Source organism: Oncorhynchus nerka, linkage group LG9b (assembly GCF_034236695.1).
Source record: "Oncorhynchus nerka isolate Pitt River linkage group LG9b, Oner_Uvic_2.0, whole genome shotgun sequence".
NCBI lineage: Eukaryota > Metazoa > Chordata > Actinopteri > Salmoniformes > Salmonidae > Oncorhynchus > Oncorhynchus nerka.
This window is the reverse complement of record NC_088424.1, coordinates 50,812,443-50,832,361: the sequence shown is the minus strand read 5'-3', so window position 1 is coordinate 50,832,361 and position 19,919 is coordinate 50,812,443. Positions and strand designations below refer to the sequence as shown.

Below are 19,919 nucleotides of genomic sequence, written 5' to 3'. Positions count from 1 at the left end.
CTCCATGGAATACGTTTGACAATCCTACTATAAATAGATTTAAGACGTCGAAATAGTTTGACTGTGTAGGAACATGTCCAAGCTTTGCGCTGGGCTTTTATTTTGAAAGCAACCCCCCCCCCCACCCCCCCCCCCCACACACACACACACACACACACACACACACACATACATACACACACCGGAAAACCGACCTCTGAATCATGACGTTGCTCATTGGAGATATGCAGATTTTTCCATCAAGGTAGACTGTTCGCACGTGCAAGAGGCAGCCGGTGTTGGGAGAATCACACTGAAGCCTTGAAGGTACACTTGACTCTATACATGTAGGCTTTAACTGACAATGTGTTGGTACGTTAGTCTTCAGTTTCTGTATATTTTACATTAGCTAGAGTCAGCTAGCTAGTTATTTAGTTAGCTTATTGAGCTAGCTAGTAGCAATGCATTGTATGTGCGATTGCGTCTCTGTCTGGTGGGTGCTGTTCTCAGACCTCAGGGACCCTTAGCCGTTCCGTGTGTTAGGTCTAGGTTATTCCAGAGAAGACACACCTGATTTCACTTGTCAATTCATCAACTTGTATTTGTCACATGCATTGAATAGAAAATCGGTGTAGACCTTACCGTGAAATGCTGACTTTCAATCCCTTAACCAACAACGCAGTTTTAATTAGAATTGAGAAAATATTTACTACAGGTAAAAAAATAAACACAATAAAATAACAATGAGGCTATACACAGGAGGTACAGAGTCAATGTGCGGGGGTACAGGTGAGTCGAGGTCATTTGTACATGTAGGTAGGGCTGAAAGTGACTATGCATAGATAATAAACAGTGAGTAGCAGAAGTGTAAAAACAATGGTTGCAGGGGTGATTCTCAATGCTGGTTGCCATCCTGGTGGCCATTTTGATGAATTGTTTAGCAGTGTTATGGCTTGTGGGTAGAAGCTGTTAAGGAGCCTTTTTGACCTAGACTTGGTGCTCCGGTACCGTTTGCCATGCAGTAGCAGAGAGAACAGTCTGACTTGGGGGACTGGAGTCTTTGACAGTTTTGTCAGGAAGCTTGTCCCCAGTGACTTAATGGGCTGTACTCTCTACCCTTTGTAGTGCCTTAGTCTGCTGCCGAGCAGTCGCCATACCAGGCGGGAATGCAACCGGTCAGGATGCTCTCGATGGTGCAGCTGTAGAACTTTTTGAGGATCTGGGGACTCGTGCCAAATCTTTTAAGTCTTGCGAGTGTGAGAAAGCGTTGTCATGCCCTCTTCATGACTTTCTTGGTGTGTTTGGACCATGATAGTTTGTTGGTGATGTGGACACCAAGGAACTTAAACCTCTCAACCTGCTCGACTGCAGCCCCGTCGATGTGGAGCGGGTTCGGCCCTCCTTTTCCTGAAATACACAATCATCTCCTTAGTCTTGCTCACATTGAGGGAGAGGTTGTTGTCCTGGCACCACACTGCCAGGTCTCTGACCTCCCTATAGGCTGTCTCATCATTGTCGGTGATCAGGCCTACCACTGTTGTGTCGTCAACAAACTTAATGATGGTGTTGGAGTCGTACCTGGCCGTGCAGTCGTGGGTGAACAGGGAGTACAGGAGGGGACTGAGGTTGGGTTAAATGCGGAAGACACATTTCAGTTGAACAACTGACTAGGTATCTCCATGACAACTGACTAGGTATCTCCATGACAACTGACTAGGTATCTCCATGACAACTGACTAGGTATCTCCATGACAACTGACTAGGTATCCCCCTTTCAGACAGACAGGAGAATGTAGGGGCAGGTGTTTTGATTCATAGGAGGAGCAGGATAGTAATGCAGCATGTTATCCCAGGATACTTAACATGTTGACACTAAATTGTTTCCACTCTAGCCTTTTTTTCTAGTGGTTATGTTCATTGTCAATATTACCAGAGAGGAGAGTTGAACCATAATGGCTAGGCTACCTAAATGTCAAGTAAATGTAAAAAAATAAATGTTCTTTCTTCTTATGGGCAGGTGGGACGGTAGCCAACATCCGGTGAAATTGCAGGGTGAGAAATTCAAACTACAGAATTATGAATATTTAACTTTCATAAAATCACTAGTGTAATACATCAAAATAAAGCGTAACTTTTTAATCCAGCCGCTGTTTCAGATTTTAAAAAGGCTTTATGGCGAAAGCAAACCATGCGATTATCAGAGGACAGCGTCCCGCATACAAACGCATGAAAAACATATTTCAACCAGGCAGGTGCGACACGAAAGTCAGAAATTGCGATATAATAAATGCCTTACCTTTGATGGTCTTCTTCTGTTGGCACTCCAAAAGGTCCCAGTTACATCACAAATGGTCCTTTAGTTCGATAATGTCCTTCTTTATATCCATAAAAACTCAGTTTAGCTTGCACGCTTCAGTCAATAATACACCCACTTTCCCTCAATCAAAATGCATACAAAATGAATCCCAAACGTTACTAATAACCTTTTCCAAACAAGTCAAACAATGTTTACTATCAAACCATAGGTACCCTAATACGTAAATAAACTATGAAGTTTAAGACTGAGAATCATTGTCTTTACTGGAGAAAAATACCAAAGAATGCACTCTTCCACGCGCTTGGAAACACTACAGACAAAATGGGAGCCACCTAGAAAAACTACAATTCCTGGCTCATTTTTCCAAAAACCAGCCTGAAACTCTTTCTAAAGACTGACCTCTAGTGGAAGCCCTAGGAACTGCAATCTGGGAGGACTTGGCCTTATAAAAGTGATAGCCATTGAAAATGGAGGTAGGCAGAATCATTTTGGGGGGGGGGTTTTGTCCTCGGGGTTTCACCTGCCGTATCAGTTCTGTTATACTCAGACATTATTTTAACAGTTTTAGAAACTTTGGAGTGTTTTCTATCCAAATCTACCAATTATATGCATATCCTAGCTTCTGGGCCTGAGTAAACAGGCAGTTTACTTTGGGCACGCTTTTCATCCGGATGCCAAAATACTGCCCCCTATCCAAAGGGAGGCTAAGAACAAATTCTTATTTTACAATGACTGCCAAACCCTCCCCTAACCCGGACCATGCCGGGCCAATTGTGCGCTGCCCTAGGGGACTCTCGATCACAGCCGGTTGTGATACAGTCTGGGATTGAACCCGGGTCTGTAGTAACACCTAGCACTGCAATGCAGTGCCTTAGACTGCTGCACCACTCGGGAGGCCATTTGTTAATGAATTACTGTATTCAGGAAGAGTTGTTCTTGCCCGGAAATCTCCAAAGATTTATTACATAAGTGTGTGTGACAACCTTAAGTCTTATGTCCTCTCCTTAAGAAGAAGGAAGAGGATCGGACAGTGTTCCCTGCAGCAGGGTGATGGACAGTTAAGACCGCTACGATGACAGACGACTCCTTCACCGGCCCCTCCACCAAGCTGTCCTTCCATCTGGCAGCCATCCGCGTGATCAACCTGCCTCATACCCTCTATAACTCCCTCTCCCAGGTAAGGCTCTCCCTCCCTCTCACAGGTAAGGCTCTCCCTCCCTCTCACAGGTAAGGCTCTCCCTCCCTCTCACAGGTAAGGCTCTCCCTCCCTCTCACAGGTAAGGCTCTCCCTCCCTCTCACAGGTAAGGCTCTCCCTCCCTCTCACAGGTAAGGCTCTCCCTCCCTCTCACAGGTAAGGCTCTCCCTCCCTCTCACAGGTAAGGCTCTCCCTCCCTCTCCCAGGTAAGGCTCTCCCTCCCTCTCCCAGGTAAGGCTCTCCCTCCCTCTCACAGGTAAGGCTCTCCCGTTGATATGTACTACCAACTCAGTGGCCTGGTGTTTAGTGTCTGTCCTGACTCTGTTGGTTCAGTCCCCTGTCGATTCATACCAAACACTCTAAAAATGGGACCCGATGCCTCTCTGCTTGGCCATCCGCATGTGTTATGTGGCTGGGTGCTGTCCTTGTCCTATGGACCATGGAATGAATACAAATGTAGTGGGTGCTGCAGTCAGAACCTGTCACTGACTGATGGTTCTCCCTGTCGGTCTTTGAACTGGTCCATGAAAAGAGAAGTGGAAGTTGTGGTTGCATGAAGGCGCCCGCATGCTTCCCAGCCCAAAGAGTTGGCGCATGTAGTATGACGACATTTGTGTTTATTTTTCTTTTTGTTTTGGACTTAGGTGAGTTTTGTTTTTCCAGCTGTTCGGACACACAAGGCCAAAGTCCGAAGTCTATGTCCCTTCGGCAACAGTAGGAGATCTTCAATGTCTGTCATTCCATTTTGTTTTTATTGAGAAATACTGCACAAAACATCTTACAAAACATGTAACATTGTGCAATTTAAGGATTGTTTTTAAGTTAGACTATTTTTGAGGATGTGTATACTGGCTAGGGCATCTCAAAAATGGATAAATACTTTTTTTCCAGCCAATGTCTTTTTAAGGGAGCACACTTGTTTAGTTCAGGAGACCTCAACAGTGTACCAATCCAGCTTCTCCGGGATCGGTCGCGTTACCTCACTGGACGCCTCGCGGCGGTGAGTTCAGGAGACCTCAACAGTGTACCAATCCAGCTGAGCTTGTAAGCCACTTGTTTTATGTGGAATCTCTGGCATTTAGGTGGTGTGAACTGACCTATTTCATGTTACATTTTTAGTCGCTCTTATCCAGAGCTTGTCCCAAAGACACTCCTGCGTTGTCTTGGCGGTGTGCTTCGGGTCGTTGTCCTGTTGGAAGGTGAACCTTCGCCCCAGTCCGAGGTCCTGAGCGCTCTGGAGCAGGTTTTCATCAAGGATCTCTCATTATTTTTGCTCCGTTCATCTTTCCCTCGATCCGGGCTAGTCTCCCAGTCCCTGAAATACTACGTAGTGTGCTACTTTTCAACCACTGAGTACCAGTTATTTACACCGCCTGTTTTTAAATGTATTTCCTGGGTTGTGTTCATTAAGGCATGTGGTGGTAAACGTTTTGCAGTAGTTCCTCCATGTTTCAGTCCGCTTTCTTCCGTTCTATGCCTTATGAATGACTAATTTTGCAAATTTCTAACCGTCTCTCTACCCCCCCTCGCCCCCCAGGTGAGCCTCAGTACAGGCACTAAGAAAGTAGTTGCTGCTACAGCCTTCGGCGCAGTGTCTCTCCTCTTCCTCGCCCGTCACTTCCAGAGGAGGAAAGGCAGGAAGAAGGGAGTCCAGTCACCCCAGTGGGAGCAGACAGGGAACTTTCAGTTTCCGGACCTGGCAGTTCACCAGGAGAAAGGTGCCTACTATACACCTGACCCCAGAGTGGGAAGAGGGCTAGCGACAGTTTGATTTCATTCCTCTTTGGAACCAACTGGTTGACTGGAGTGAAGAGACACTGTTTCCTCTGATCAAAGTCATTTTAAATATTGACAAGACTATTTTTCATTAGATCATTGTACTGAAACCTGACCGTCTCTGTGTGTGTATAGATGCCTGCAGTTGCCAGAACCTCAGCCTGTCTCTCAACTGTAAGAATGTCTACGCCTGTGGCCTTCTGCCCAACGGAGGACCTTACAGCAAGCTTTCTGTGTCACTACAGAGTCTGGCCTCGGTAGGGACCACGCACATGATCCATAGTTGGAATTTTCTACTGTTTAACCAGAAGTGGTCAATATTTCCTCATCAGTCAATTCAATAGGAATTTTTCAGCTGATATGGTCGATGAAAGATTACACATTGTATTGCTGAATGTGTTCTTCTATTTGACCAGGTAAAGAGTATCAACTCATCCTGTACCTGCGCTAACAGCTCTACCTGCTGGGACAAACCTGGAGATGAAGACATCTCTAATGTAGTCAACATCCCTGTTACCACGCCTCAAATACTCTACCTCAGGGGTGAGGACACACACAGGTCTTGAGGCGTTGCTGTGTGTTTTATAGTTAGGCAGTCGGGTTCTAGGGGGTGGGGCATATGGAGGCAGTCGGGTTCTAGGGGTGGGGCATATGGAGGCAGTCGGGTTCTAGGGGGTGGGGCATATGGAGGCAGTCGGGTTCTAGGGGTGGGGCATATGGAGGCAGTCGGGTTCTAGGGGGTGGGGCATATGGAGGCAGTCGGGTTCTAGGGGTGGGGCATATGGAGGCAGTCGGGTTCTAGGGGTGGGGCATATGGAGGCAGTCGGGTTCTAGGGGTGGGGCATATGGAGGCAGTCGGGTTCTAGGGGGTGGGGGCATATGGAGGCAGTCGGGTTCTAGGGGTGGGGCATATGGAGGCAGTCGGGTTCTAGGGGGTGGGGGCATATGGAGGCAGTCGGGTTCTAGGGGTGGGGGCATATGGAGGCAGTCGGGTTCTAGGGGGTGGGGGCATATGGAGAGAGTCGGGTTCTAGGGGGTGGGGGCATATGGAGAGAGTCGGGTTCTAGGGGTGGGGCATATGGAGGCAGTCGGGTTCTAGGGGGTGGGGCATATGGAGGCAGTCGGGTTCTAGGGGGTGGGGCATATGGAGGCAGTCGGGTTCTAGGGGGTGGGGCATATGGAGGCAGTCGGGTTCTAGGGGTGGGGCATATGGAGGCAGTCGGGTTCTAGGGGGTGGGGGCATATGGAGGCAGTCGGGTTCTAGGGGGTGGGGGCATATGGAGGCAGTCGGGTTCTAGGGGGTGGGGGCATATGGAGGCAGTCGGGTTCTAGGGGTGGGGGCATATGGAGAGAGTCGGGTTCTAGGGGGTGGGGGCATATGGAGAGAGTCGGGTTCTAGGGGTGGGGCATATGGAGGCAGTCGGGTCCTAGGGGGTGGGGCATATGGAGAGAGTCTGGTTCTAGGGGTGGGGCATATGGAGAGAGTCTGGTTCTAGGGGTGGGGGCATATGGAGGCAGTCGGGTTCTAGGGGGTGGGGCATATGGAGAGAGTCTGGTTCTAGGGGTGGGGGCATATGGAGGCAGTCGGGTCCTAGGGGTGGGGCATATGGAGGCAGTCGGGTTCTAGGGGGTGGGGCATATGGAGGCAGTCGGGTTCTAGGGGGTGGGGCATATGGAGAGAGTCTGGTTCTAGGGGGTGGGGCATATGTAAGCAGTCTCTCGGTTTGTAATGTGTGTTGCCCTCCAGGTATGGAGCTGTTTGAGGAGGCTCTGAGGCGGTGGGAGCAGGCCTTAACCTTTAGTGGCAGACCAGAGGAGGAGGAGCCTGACTGTTCCTCTATTATGCTGGGGGCTGGAGACTCCACAGCTGAGGAGAGTATAGAGGTGAATACACTGGAGACTCTTAGCTGAGGAGAGTATAGAGGTGAATACACTGGAGACTCTATAGCTGAGGAGAGTATAGAGGTGAATACACTGGAGACTCTTAGCTGAGGAGAGTATAGAGGTGAATACAGCTGAGGAGAGTATAGAGGTGAATACACTGGAGACTCTATAGCTGAGGAGAGTATAGAGGTGAATACACTGGAGACTATAGCTGAGGAGAGTATAGAGGTGAATACAGCTGAGGAGAGTATAGAGGTGAATACACTGGAGACTACAGCTGAGGAGAGTATAGAGGTGAATACACTGGAGACTCTACAGCTGAGGAGAGTATAGAGGTGAATACAGCTGAGGAGAGTATAGAGGTGAATACACTGGAGACTCCACAGCTGAGGAGAGTATAGAGGTGAATACACTGGAGACTCCACAGCTGAGGAGAGTATAGAGGTGAATACACTGGAGACTACAGCTGAGGAGAGTATAGAGGTGAATACACTGGAGACTACAGCTGAGGAGAGTATAGAGGTGAATACACTGGAGACTCTTAGCTGAGGAGAGTATAGAGGTTAATACACTGGAGACTCTTAGCTGAGGAGAGTATAGAGGTGAATACACTGGAGACCACAGCTGAGGAGAGTGACACCACACACTACATAACTATGGGAGTACAGAATGTACTGTTTTACCAATTTTTTTATTTAACTAGGCAAGTCCGTTAAGAACAAATTCTGAGTTACAATGACGGCCTACCCCGGCCTAACCCTAACGACGCTGGGCCAATTGTGTGCCGCCCTATGGGACTCCCAATCACAGCCGGTTTGTGATCCACACACACACATCCAGGCTGTATGGGAGTGCGGTATGTATGTGTGTACTGTGTGTGCTTAAAGGTGTGTTCTTTGTGTCTTCCTGGTCAGGACCTGATCAGTGCAGAGTTTGTCCACAAGCTGGAGCTTCTCCTCCAGAGAGCCTACAGACTACAGGAGGAGTTTGAAGGAGCTCTGGGCGTCTCTGAACCTTCCTCACACAGCGGCAGCCACGGTGAGACCACACACAGCCGGACGCTCACACACACACACACACAAACACACTCAGCCGGACACACACACACGCTCACACACACACTCAAACACACTCAGCCAGACACACACGGACAGGGACACACACACAGCCGGACGCTCACACACACGCACTCAAACACACTCAGCCAGACACACACGGACAGGGACACACACACACGCTCACACACACACACACTCAGCCAGACACACACGGACAGGGACACACACACACGCTCACACACACACACGCACACACTCAAACACACTCAGCCAGACACACACGGACAGCCAGCGACATGCACAATCGCAGAAACACATCCAGACACACAGCCAAGGAAATAAACACGCTGCCACACACACTCAAACCGTACTTACACACACACAGGATATTTTCTGTGACGTGACATGGAGGCTATTAGTTACATTACATTACATTTAAGTCATTTAGCAGACGCTCTTATCCAGAGCGACTTAGTTCTGCGGTTCGGTGCGCTGCGTGGGGTTGGATACGCTGCGCTGCGTGGGGTTGGGTGCGCTGCGTGGGGTTGGGTGCGCTGCGTGGGGTTGGGTGCGCTGCGTGGGGTGCGGTGCGCTGCGTGGGGTTGGGTACGCTGCGTCTAGTCTTAGACCCTACAGGCTAGTCTTAGACCCTACAGGCTAGTCTTAGACCCTACTGGACGGTAGACCCTACAGGCTAGTCTTAGACCCTACAGGCTACTCTTAGACCCTACAGGCTAGTCTTAGACCCTACAGGCTAGTCTTAGACCCTACAGGCTACTCTTAGACCCTACAGGCTAGTCTTAGACCCTACAGGCTACTCTTAGACCCTAAAGGCTAGTCTTAGACCCTGCTGGATGGTAGACCCTAGAGGCTAGTCTTAGAGACTACTGGATGGTAGACCCTACAGGCTAATTTTAGAGACTACTGGACGGTAGACCCTAGAGGCTATTCTTAGAGACTACTGGATGGTAGACCCTACAGGCTAGTCTTAGACCCTACAGGCTAATCTTAGAGACTACTGGATGGTAGACCCTACAGGCTATTCTTAGAGACTACTGGATGGTAGACCCTACAGGCTAGTCTTAGACCCTACAGGCTAATCTTAGAGACTACTGGATGGTAGACCCTACAGGCTAGTCTTAGACCCTACAGGCTAATCTTAGAGACTACTGGATGGTAGACCCTACAGGCTAGTCTTAGACCCTACAGGCTATTCTTAGAGACTACTGGATGGTAGACCCTACAGGCTATTCTTAGAGACTACTGGATGGTAGACCCTACAGGCTATTCTTAGAGACTACTGGATGGTAGACCCTACAGGCTATTCTTAGAGACTACTGGATGGTAGACCCTACAGGCTATTCTTAGAGACTACTGGATGGTAGACCCTACAGGCTAATCTTAGAGACTACTGGATGGTAGACCCTACAGGCTAGTCTTAGACCCTACAGGCTATTCTTAGAGACTACTAGATGGTAGACCCTACAGGCTATTCTTAGAGACTACTGGATGGTAGACCCTACAGGCTATTCTTAGAGACTACTGGATGGTAGATTACAGGCTATTCTTAGATACTACTGGATGGTAGATTACAGGCTATTCTTAGAGACTACTGGATGGTAGACCCTACAGGCTATTCTTAGAGACTACTGGATGGTAGATACAGGCTAATCTTAGAGACTACTGGATGGTAGAACAGGCTAGTCTTAGACCCTACAGGCTATTCTTAGAGACTACTGGATGGTAGACCCTACAGGCTATTCTTAGAGACTACTGGATGGTAGACCCACAGGCTATTCTTAGAGACTACTGGATTAGACCCTACAGGCTATTCTTAGAGACTACTGGATGGTAGACCCTACAGGCTATTCTTAGAGACTACTGGATGGTAGACCCTACAGGCTAATCTTAGAGACTACTGGATGGTAGACCCTACAGGCTAGTCTTAGACCCTACAGGCTATTCTTAGAGACTACTGGATGGTAGACCCTACAGGCTATTCTTAGAGACTACTGGATGGTAGACCCTACAGGCTATTCTTAGAGACTACTGGATGGTAGACCCTACAGGCTATTCTTAGAGACTACTGGATGGTAGACCCTACAGGCTATTCTTAGAGACTACTGGATGGTAGACCCTACAGGCTAGTCTTAGACCCTACAGGCTAATCTTAGAGACTACTGGATGGTAGACCCTACAGGCTATTCTTAGAGACTACTGGATGGTAGACCCTACAGGCTAATCTTAGACCCTACAGGCTATTCTTAGAGACTACTGGATGGTAGACCCTACAGGCTATTCTTAGAGACTACTGGATGGTAGACCCTACAGGCTATTCTTAGAGACTACTGGATGGTAGACCCTACAGGCTATTCTTAGAGACTACTGGATGGTAGACCCTACAGGCTATTCTTAGAGACTACTGGATGGTAGACCCTACAGGCTATTCTTAGAAGTTGTAGCAACATCAAGGATGATCAATGAAAACAGGATGCACCTGAGCTCAATTACGAGTCTCATAGCAAAGGGTCTGAATACTAATATAATTAAGGTATTTTTTTTATACAATTTTTAATTAATGCAAAAAAATTCTAACCCTGTTTTTGCTTTGTCATTATGGGGTGTTGTGTGTAGATTAATGAGGAAATGTTTTTATTTAGAGTAAGGCCATAACATGGAAAAGGTGAAGGGGTCTGAATACTTTCCGAGAGGCACTGTATATTTATATTCCATCCTGAAGCTAATTTGATGCATTTTGCCATGGGGTTTTGTACTGTTTATTTAAATACTATGTTCTTGACATAGCTCACTCTAATAGCTACTGCTGTACAGGCCATTCTTAGGGTGTCTACTGCTGTACAGGCCATTCCTGGGGTGTCTACTGCTGTACAGGCCATTCCTGGGGTGTCTACTGCTGTACAGGCCATTCCTGGGGTGTCTACTGCTGTACAGGCCATTCCTGGGGTGTCTACTGCTGTACAGGCCATTCCTGGGGTGTCTACTGCTGTACAGGCCATTCCTGGGGTGTACAGGCCAGGCCATTCCTGGGGTGTCTACTGCTGTACAGGCCATTCCTGGGGTGTCTACTGCTGTACAGGCCATTCCTGGGGTGTCTACTGCTGGGGTGTACAGGCCATTCCTGGGGTGTTCTGCTGTACAGGCCATTCCTGGGGTGTCTACTGCGGGCCATTCCTGGGGTGTCTACTGCTGTACAGGCCATTCCTGGGGTGTCTGCTGTACAGGTACAGGCCATTCCTGGGGTGTCTACTGCTGTACAGGCCATTCCTGGGGTGTCTACTGCTGTACAGGCCATTCCAGGGGTGTCTACTGCTACAGGCCATTCCTGGGGTGTCTACTGCTATACAGGCCATTCCTGGGGTGTCTACTGCTGTACAGGCCATTCCTGGGGTGTCTACTGCTATACAGGCCATTCCTGGGGTGTCTACTGCTGTACAGGCCATTCCTGGGGTATCTACTGCTGTACAGGCCATTCCTGGGGTATCTACTGCTGTACAGGCCATTCCTAGGGTGTCTTGTTTAATTTAGTCTGGGGTATAGAATGGTGTGTGTGAGAGATATATATATATATATAATGCATTTGGATTACAATTTGGGTTGGTTATTGGATTTGTTCTGACATTTCTAGATTATTGTATTTTTAATGATTTGACATTCTACTTTGTTAGGAGCTAGTAACGTAACCCTTTTTGCTGCACTCACTATAACACATACTAAACCTGTGTACGCAACCAATAAACGTTTGATGTTTTGTTTCAGATAAAAGTCGTGTGTTTTGTAGAGATGATCTGGATGATGTGTCCTGTCTCAAAGACTCCGTCAGCATGGCCTCCAACGACTCCTTCATGTCTGCTGCAGAGGTAAGACCCACACACACACCTCACACTACACAGTAGAGTGAGGTAAGACCCACACACACACACCTCACACTACACAGTAGAGTGAGGTAAGACCCACACACACACACCTCACACTACACAGTAGAGTGAGGTAAGACCCACACACACACACCTCACACTACACAGTAGAGTGAGGTAAGACACACACACCTCACACTACACAGTAGAGTGAGGTAAGACCCACACACACACACACCTCACACTACACAGTAGAGTGAGGTAAGACCCACACACACACCTCACACTACACAGTAGAGTGAGGTAAGACCCACACACACACCTCACACTACACAGTAGAGTGAGGTAAGACCCACACCTCACACTACACAGTAGAGTGAGGTAAGACCCACACCTCACACTACACAGTAGAGTGAGGTAAGACCCACACACACACCTCACACTACACAGTAGAGTGAGGTAAGACCCACACCTCACACTACACAGTAGAGTGAGGTAAGACCCACACACACACCTCACACTACACAGTAGAGGGCCGGCATTACATTCATTGTAGTGTTGAATGGAACGGCAACTTAAAGAGGATAAAACTCAACTTAAACTCCACACATACAAAAAATACACATCTATTAGGTGGTGCATATTGTAAGACCGTATTTAGTCATTACAAGCAGTGTAGTTAAACCAGAAGTACATATTTGGGGTGGCAGGGTAGCCTAGTGGTTAGAGTGTAGAGGAGGCAGGTAGCCTAGTGGTTAGAGTGTAGAGGAGGCAGGTAGCCTAGTGGTTAGAGTGTAGAGGAGGCAGGGTAGCCTAGTGGTTAGAGTGTAGAGGAGGCAGGGTAGCCTAGTGGTTAGAGTGTAGAGGTGGCAGGGTAGTCTAGTGGTTAGAGTGTAGAGGTGGCAGGGTAGTCTAGTGGTTAGAGTGTAGAGGAGGCAGGTAGCCTAGTGGTTAGAGTGTAGAGGTGGCAGGGTAGCCTAGTGGTTAGAGTGTAGAGGTGGCAGGGTAGCCTAGTGGTTAGAGTGTAGAGGAGGCAGGGTAGTCTAGTGGTTAGAGTGTAGAGGAGGCAGGTAGCCTAGTGGTTAGAGTGTAGAGGTGGCAGGGTAGTCTAGTGGTTAGAGTGTAGAGGAGGCAGGGTAGCCTAGTGGTTAGAGTGTAGAGGTGGCAGGGTAGTCTAGTGGTTAGAGTGTAGAGGAGGCAGGTAGCCTAGTGGTTAGAGTGTAGAGGAGGCAGGGTAGCCTAGTGGTTAGAGTGTAGAGGAGGCAGGGTAGCCTAGTGGTTAGAGTGTAGAGGAGGCAGGGTAGCCTAGTGGTTAGAGTGTAGAGGTGGCAGGGTAGCCTAGTGGTTAGAGTGTAGAGGCGGCAGGGTAGCCTAGTGGTTAGAGTGTAGAGGAGGCAGGTAGCCTAGTGGTTAGAGCGTTGGACTAGTAACCGGAAGGTTGCAAGTTCAAACCCCCGAGCTGACAAGGTACAAATCTGTCGTTCTGCCCCTGAACAGGCAGTTAACCCACTGTTCCTAGGCCGTCATTGAAAATAAGAATTTGTTCTTAACTGACTTGACTCGTTGAATAAAGGTTAAAATAAATCATATTGAGTGGGGTGCAGTACCTTATTCTCTATGGGGAGTAACGACACGGGGCGATAAGACGACATCTCCATGGAATCTCTAATCAAGATCAGTGCTACAGTAGTCTCAGTGTTTTGTGTGAATTTGGCATTTTTCTTAGGAATGATTAAACATTCGCAACATTCGTGGAGCTATACTGGCGCATTATTTCTTATAGAATTCTTTTACAGATCCAGGGGCTGTTTGGAAATTGTGCTATCGCTGCGTTAATCTCCTCGAGTTAACCCGGCATCGAGTGCAGCAGTTTAGGAAGTGCACATTCAGTGAGAAAGCGTTCCATAGTTTGTGGATCAGTGGCATTTTGATTTATGTACAGCAGTGTGGGGTAGGACTGCTCCAAATATTTATTAATATCCTGTGGGTCTGTTACTATTTGACCATTCTGTTTTTTATTTATTTTATGAATAGCTCTAGATGCATGTACATGCCTTGGCTGTCTTGCTAATCATTTGTGGTTTGTCACCCAGTTCAAAGTTAAGACCCCATTCGTTTCGAAAGGATAGTATTGTATTCATATTTCTACTTTGATCTGCGTTCTAGGAATTAATTCTAAACTTTCCTGTTCCCCTAACTCTCTCAATTCTTTCATCCTGGTATTGGCGCGTTTCTTCATCTCAGATTTTATATGGGATAAATGCGAAATCACAGCCCTGAGAGATTCCCGAAGGATAGTCGTGGTCAACATCCCCAATGTCGTTAGCTCCAAGGAAACAGGCAATCTGCTTCTTCAAATGCTCACAGTCTCATCTTTCAATAAGTAACCGTCCAAGCGCCAAGGTCACCGACCTGCAGACATATTGTCCTGTTTCAGCACCATGGACAGCGGAGAATTAGAATCAGGTGATAGGTAACCGACACAGCTGCTGAAATTAGTTTGGAGTCTAACAAAAAGTAGTCTGGAATATTACTTTATGAACTACCAAAAAAATAAAGAAATCGCTATCGACAATGTTAAGGTTTGTCATCGATCTACACTACCAGTCAAAAGTTTTACAACACCTACTCATTTCAGGGTTTTTCTTTACTTTTACTATTTTATACATTGTAGAATAATAGTGAAGACATCAACTATGAAATAACACATATGGAATCATGTTCTAACCAAAAAAGTGTGAAACAAATCAAAATATATTTGAGATTTCTCTCAAATATATATATTTGAGATTCCTTTGCCTTGATGACAGCTTTGTTCACTCTTACACCTTATGGAACAGCGGGGGGGAAGCAACACACACACAAAAACTTACACACACGTACACAGATTTTGTGTTGTGGAGTATGGGCCTGAGGGCACACAGTGTGTGGTGAAATCTGTTATGAATGTTTTGTTTTTTTAAGTGTAGAACTGCCTTAATGTTGCTTTACCCCAGGAAGAGTAGCTGCTGCCTTGGCAGGAACTAATGGGAACTAATGGGGATCCATAATAAACCCCAGGAAGAGTAGCTGCTGCCTTGGCAGGAACTAATGGAGATCCATAATAAACCCCAGGAAGAGTAGCTGCTGCCTTGGCAGGAACTAATGGGGATCCATAATAAACCCCAGGAAGAGTAGCTGCTGCCTTGGCAGGAACTAATGGGAACTAATGGGGATCCATAATAAACCCCAGGAAGAGTAGCTGCTGCCTTGGCAGGAACTAATGGAGATCCATAATAAACCCCAGGAAGAGTAGCTGCTGCCTTAGCAGGAACTAATGGGGATCCATAATAAACCCCAGGAAGAGTAGCTGCTGCCTTGGCAGGAACTAATGGAGATCCATAATAAACCCCAGGAAGAGTAGCTGCTGCCTTGGCAGGAACTAATGGAGATCCATAATAAACCCCAGGAAGAGTAGCTGCTGCCTTGGCAGGAACTAATGGGGATCCATAATAAACCCCAGGAAGAGTAGCCGCTGCCTTGGCAGGAACTAATGGGGATCCATAATAAACCCCAGGAAGAGTAGCTGCTGTCTTGACAGGAACTAATGGGGATCCATAATAAACCCCAGGAAGAGTAGCTGCTGCCTTGGCAGGAACTAATGGGGATCCATAATAAACCCCAGGAAGAGTAGCTGCTGCCTTGGCAGGAACTAATGGGGATCCATAATAAACCCCATGAAGAGTAGCTGCTGCCTTGGCAGGAACTAATGGGGGTCCATAATAAACCCCAGGAAGAGTAGCTGCTGCCTTGGCAGGAACTAATGGGGATCCATAATAAACCCCAGGAAGAGTAGCTGCTGCATTGGCAGGAACTAATGGGGATCCATAATAAACCCCAGGAAGAGTAGCTGCTGCCTTGGCAGGAACTAATGGGGGTCCATAATAAACCCCAGGAAGAGTAGCTGCTGCCTTGGCAGGAACTAATGGGGATCCATAATAAACCACAGGAAGAGTAGATGCTGCCTTGGCAGGAACTACTGGGGATCCATAATAAACCCCAGGAAGAGTAGCTGCTGCCTTGGCAGGAACTAATGGGGATCCATAATAAACCCCAGGAAGAGTAGCTGCTGCCTTGGCAGGAACTAATGGGGGTCCATAATAAACCCCAGGAAGAGTAGCTGCTGCCTTGGCAGGAACTAATGGGGATCCATAATAAACCCCAGGAAGAGTAGCTGCTGCTTTGGCAGGAACTAATGGGGATCCATAATAAACCCCAGGAAGAGTAGCTGCTGCCTTGGCAGGAACTAATGGGGATCCATAATAAACCCCAGGAAGAGTAGCTGCTGCATTGACAGGAACTAATGGGGATCCATAATAAACCCCAGGTAGAGTAGCTGCTGCCTTGACAGGAACTACTGGGGATCCATAATAAACCCCAGGAAGAGTAGCTGCTGCCTTGACAGGAACTACTGGGGATCCATAATAAACCCCAGGAAGAGTAGCTGCTGCCTTGGCAGGAACTAATGGGGATCCATAATAAACCCCAGGAAGAGTAGCTGCTGCCTTGGCAGGAACTAATGGGGATCCATAATAAACCCCAGGAAGAGTAGCTGCTGCCTTGGCAGGAACTAATGGGGGTCCATAATAAACCCCAGGAAGAGTAGCTGCTGCCTTGGCAGGAACTAATGGGGATCCATAATAAACCCCAGGAAGAGTAGCTGCTGCATTGGCAGGAACTAATGGGGATCCATAATAAACCCCAGGAAGAGTAGCTGCTGCCTTGGCAGGAACTAATGGGGGTCCATAATAAACCCCAGGAAGAGTAGCTGCTGCCTTGGCAGGAACTAATGGGGATCCATAATAAACCCCAGGAAGAGTAGATGCTGCCTTGGCAGGAACTAATGGGGATCCATAATAAACCCCAGGAAGAGTAGGTGCTGCCTTGGCAGGAACTAATGGGGATCCATAATAAACCCCAGGAAGAGTAGCTGCTGCCTTGACAGGAACTACTGGGGATCCATAATAAACCCCAGGAAGAGTAGCTGCTGCCTTGACAGGAACTACTGGGGATCCATAATAAACCCCAGGAAGAGTAGCTGCTGCCTTGACAGGAACTACTGGGGATCCATAATAAACCCCAGGAAGAGTAGCTGCTGCCTTGGCAGGAACTAATGGGGATCCATAATAAACCCCAGGAAGAGTAGCTGCTGCCTTGGCAGGAACTAATGGGGATCCATAATAAACCCCAGGAAGAGTAGCTGCTGCCTTGGCAGGAACTAATGGGGGTCCATAATAAACCCCAGGAAGAGTAGCTGCTGCCTTGGCAGGAACTAATGGGGATCCATAATAAACCCCAGGAAGAGTAGCTGCTGCTTTGGCAGGAACTAATGGGGATCCATAATAAACCCCAGGAAGAGTAGCTGCTGCCTTGGCAGGAACTAATGGGGATCCATAATAAACCCCAGGAAGAGTAGCTGCTGCATTGACAGGAACTAATGGGGATCCATAATAAACCCCAGGTAGAGTAGCTGCTGCCTTGACAGGAACTACTGGGGATCCATAATAAACCCCAGGAAGAGTAGCTGCTGCCTTGACAGGAACTACTGGGGATCCATAATAAACCCCAGGAAGAGTAGCTGCTGCCTTGGCAGGAACTAATGGGGATCCATAATAAACCCCAGGAAGAGTAGCTGCTGCCTTGGCAGGAACTAATGGGGATCCATAATAAACCCCAGGAAGAGTAGCTGCTGCCTTGGCAGGAACTAATGGGGATCCATAATAAACCCCAGGTAGAGTAGCTGCTGCCTTGACAGGAACTACTGGGGATCCATAATAAACCCCAGGAAGGGTAGCTGCTGCCTTGGCAGTGAGAACATTCTATGACTAGGGTGACTGTCAAAGACTCCAATCTTTCCTCTGACAAACCCTGCTGATACGGTTTATCTATCCTACTCACTTTATCCCTACCCATGTATCTACCTCAATTACCTCGTACCTCTGCTCATGGACTCTGTACTGGTACCCTGTGTACATAGCCAAGTTATTACCTCGTACCCCTGCTCATGGACTCTGTACTGGTACCCTGTGTACATATCCAAGTTATTACCTCGTACCTCTGCTCATGGACTCTGTACTGGTACCCTGTGTACATAGCCAAGTTATTACCTCGTACCTCTGCTCATGGACTCTGTACTGGTACCCTGTGTACATAGCCAAGTTATTACCTCGTACCCCTGCTCAAGGACTCTGTACTGGTACCCTGTGTACATAGCCAAGTTATTACCTCGTACCCCTGCTCATGGACTCTGTACTGGTACCCTGTGTACATAGCCAAGTTATTACCTCGTACCTCTGCTCATGGACTCTGTACTGGTACCCTGTGTACATAGCCAAGTTATTACCTCGTACCCCTGCTCATGGACTCTGTACTGGTACCCTGTGTACATAGCCAAGTTATTACCTCGTACCCCTGCTCATGGACTCTGTACTGGTACCCTGTGTACATAGCCAAGTTATTACCTCGTACCCCTGCTCATGGACTCTGTACTGGTACCCTGTGTACATAGCCAAGTTGTTACCTCGTACCCCTGCTCATGGACTCTGTACCCATGTATATAACCAAGTTATTACCTCGTACCCCTGCTCATGGACTCTGTACTGGTACCCTGTGTACATAGCCAAGTTGTTACCTCGTACCCCTGCTCATGGACTCTGTACCCATGTATATAACCAAGTTGTTACCTCGTACCCCTGCTCATGGACTCTGTACCCATGTATATAACCAAGTTATTACCTCGTACCCCTGCTCATGGACTCTGTACTGGTACCCTGTGTACATAGCCAAGTTATTACCTCGTACCCCTGCTCATGGACTCTGTACTGGTACCCTGTGTACATAGCCATGTTATTACCTCGCACCCCTGCTCATGGACTCTGTACTGGTACCCTGTGTACATAGCCAAGTTATTACCTCGTACCCCTGCTCATGGACTCTGTACTGGTACCCTGTGTACATAGCCAAGTTGTTACCTCGTACCCCTGCTCATGGACTCTGTACTGGTACCCTGTGTACATAGCCAAGTTATCACCTCGTACCCCTGCTCATGGACTCTGTACTGGTACCCTGTGTACATAGCCAAGTTATTACCTCGTACCCCTGCTCATGGACTCTGTACCCATGTATATAACCAAGTTATTACCTCGTACCCCTGCTCATGGACTCTGTACCCATGTATATAACCAAGTTGTTACCTCGTACCCCTGCTCATGGACTCTGTACCCATGTATATAACCAAGTTATTACCTCGTACCCCTGCTCATGGACTCTGTACTGGTACCCTGTGTACATAGCCAAGTTATTACCTCGTACCCCTGCTCATGGACTCTGTAATGGTACCCTGTGTACATAGCCAAGTTATTACCTCGTACCCCTGCTCATGGACTCTGTACCCATGTATATAACCAAGTTGTTACCTCGTACCCCTGCTCATGGACTCTGTACCCATGTATATAACCAAGTTGTTACCTCGTACCCCTGCTCATGGACTCTGTACTGGTACCCTGTGTACATAGCCAAGTTATTACCTCGTACCCCTGCTCATGGACTCTGTGCTGGTACCCTGTGTACATAGCCAAGTTATTACCTCGTACCCCTGCTCATGGACTCTGTACTGGTACCCTGTGTACATAGCCAAGTTATTACCTCGTACCTCTGCTCAAGGACTCTGTACTGGTACCCTGTGTACATAGCCAAGTTATTACCTCGTACCCCTGCTCATGGACTCTGTACTGGTACCCTGTGTACATAGCCAAGTTATTACCTCGTACCCCTGCTCATGGACTCTGTACTGGTA

General features: G+C 47.8%; 1 protein-coding gene across 3 annotated transcripts in view; it reads left to right on the top strand.

Moving 5' to 3' along the window:
- The first annotated feature begins 187 nt into the window (after positions 1 to 187).
- miga1 (mitoguardin 1) overlaps positions 188 to 19,919 on the top strand; it is a 39,870-nt gene continuing 20,138 nt past the window's right edge. The window contains exons 1-9 of one of the 3 annotated variants that reach the window (XM_065013827.1): positions 188 to 306; positions 1,997 to 2,031; positions 3,306 to 3,473; positions 5,030 to 5,210; positions 5,404 to 5,525; positions 5,685 to 5,811; positions 7,016 to 7,152; positions 8,067 to 8,190; positions 11,988 to 12,088. In XM_065013827.1, the coding sequence (XP_064869899.1) occupies positions 3,369 to 3,473; positions 5,030 to 5,210; positions 5,404 to 5,525; positions 5,685 to 5,811; positions 7,016 to 7,152; positions 8,067 to 8,190; positions 11,988 to 12,088 (897 nt within the window). In that variant the 5' untranslated portion in view covers positions 188 to 306; positions 1,997 to 2,031; positions 3,306 to 3,368. The remainder of the gene's footprint in view (positions 307 to 1,996; positions 2,032 to 3,305; positions 3,474 to 5,029; positions 5,211 to 5,403; positions 5,526 to 5,684; positions 5,812 to 7,015; positions 7,153 to 8,066; positions 8,191 to 11,987; positions 12,089 to 19,919) is intronic. The other 2 variants (XM_065013828.1, XM_065013826.1) reach the window with 2 other exon arrangements.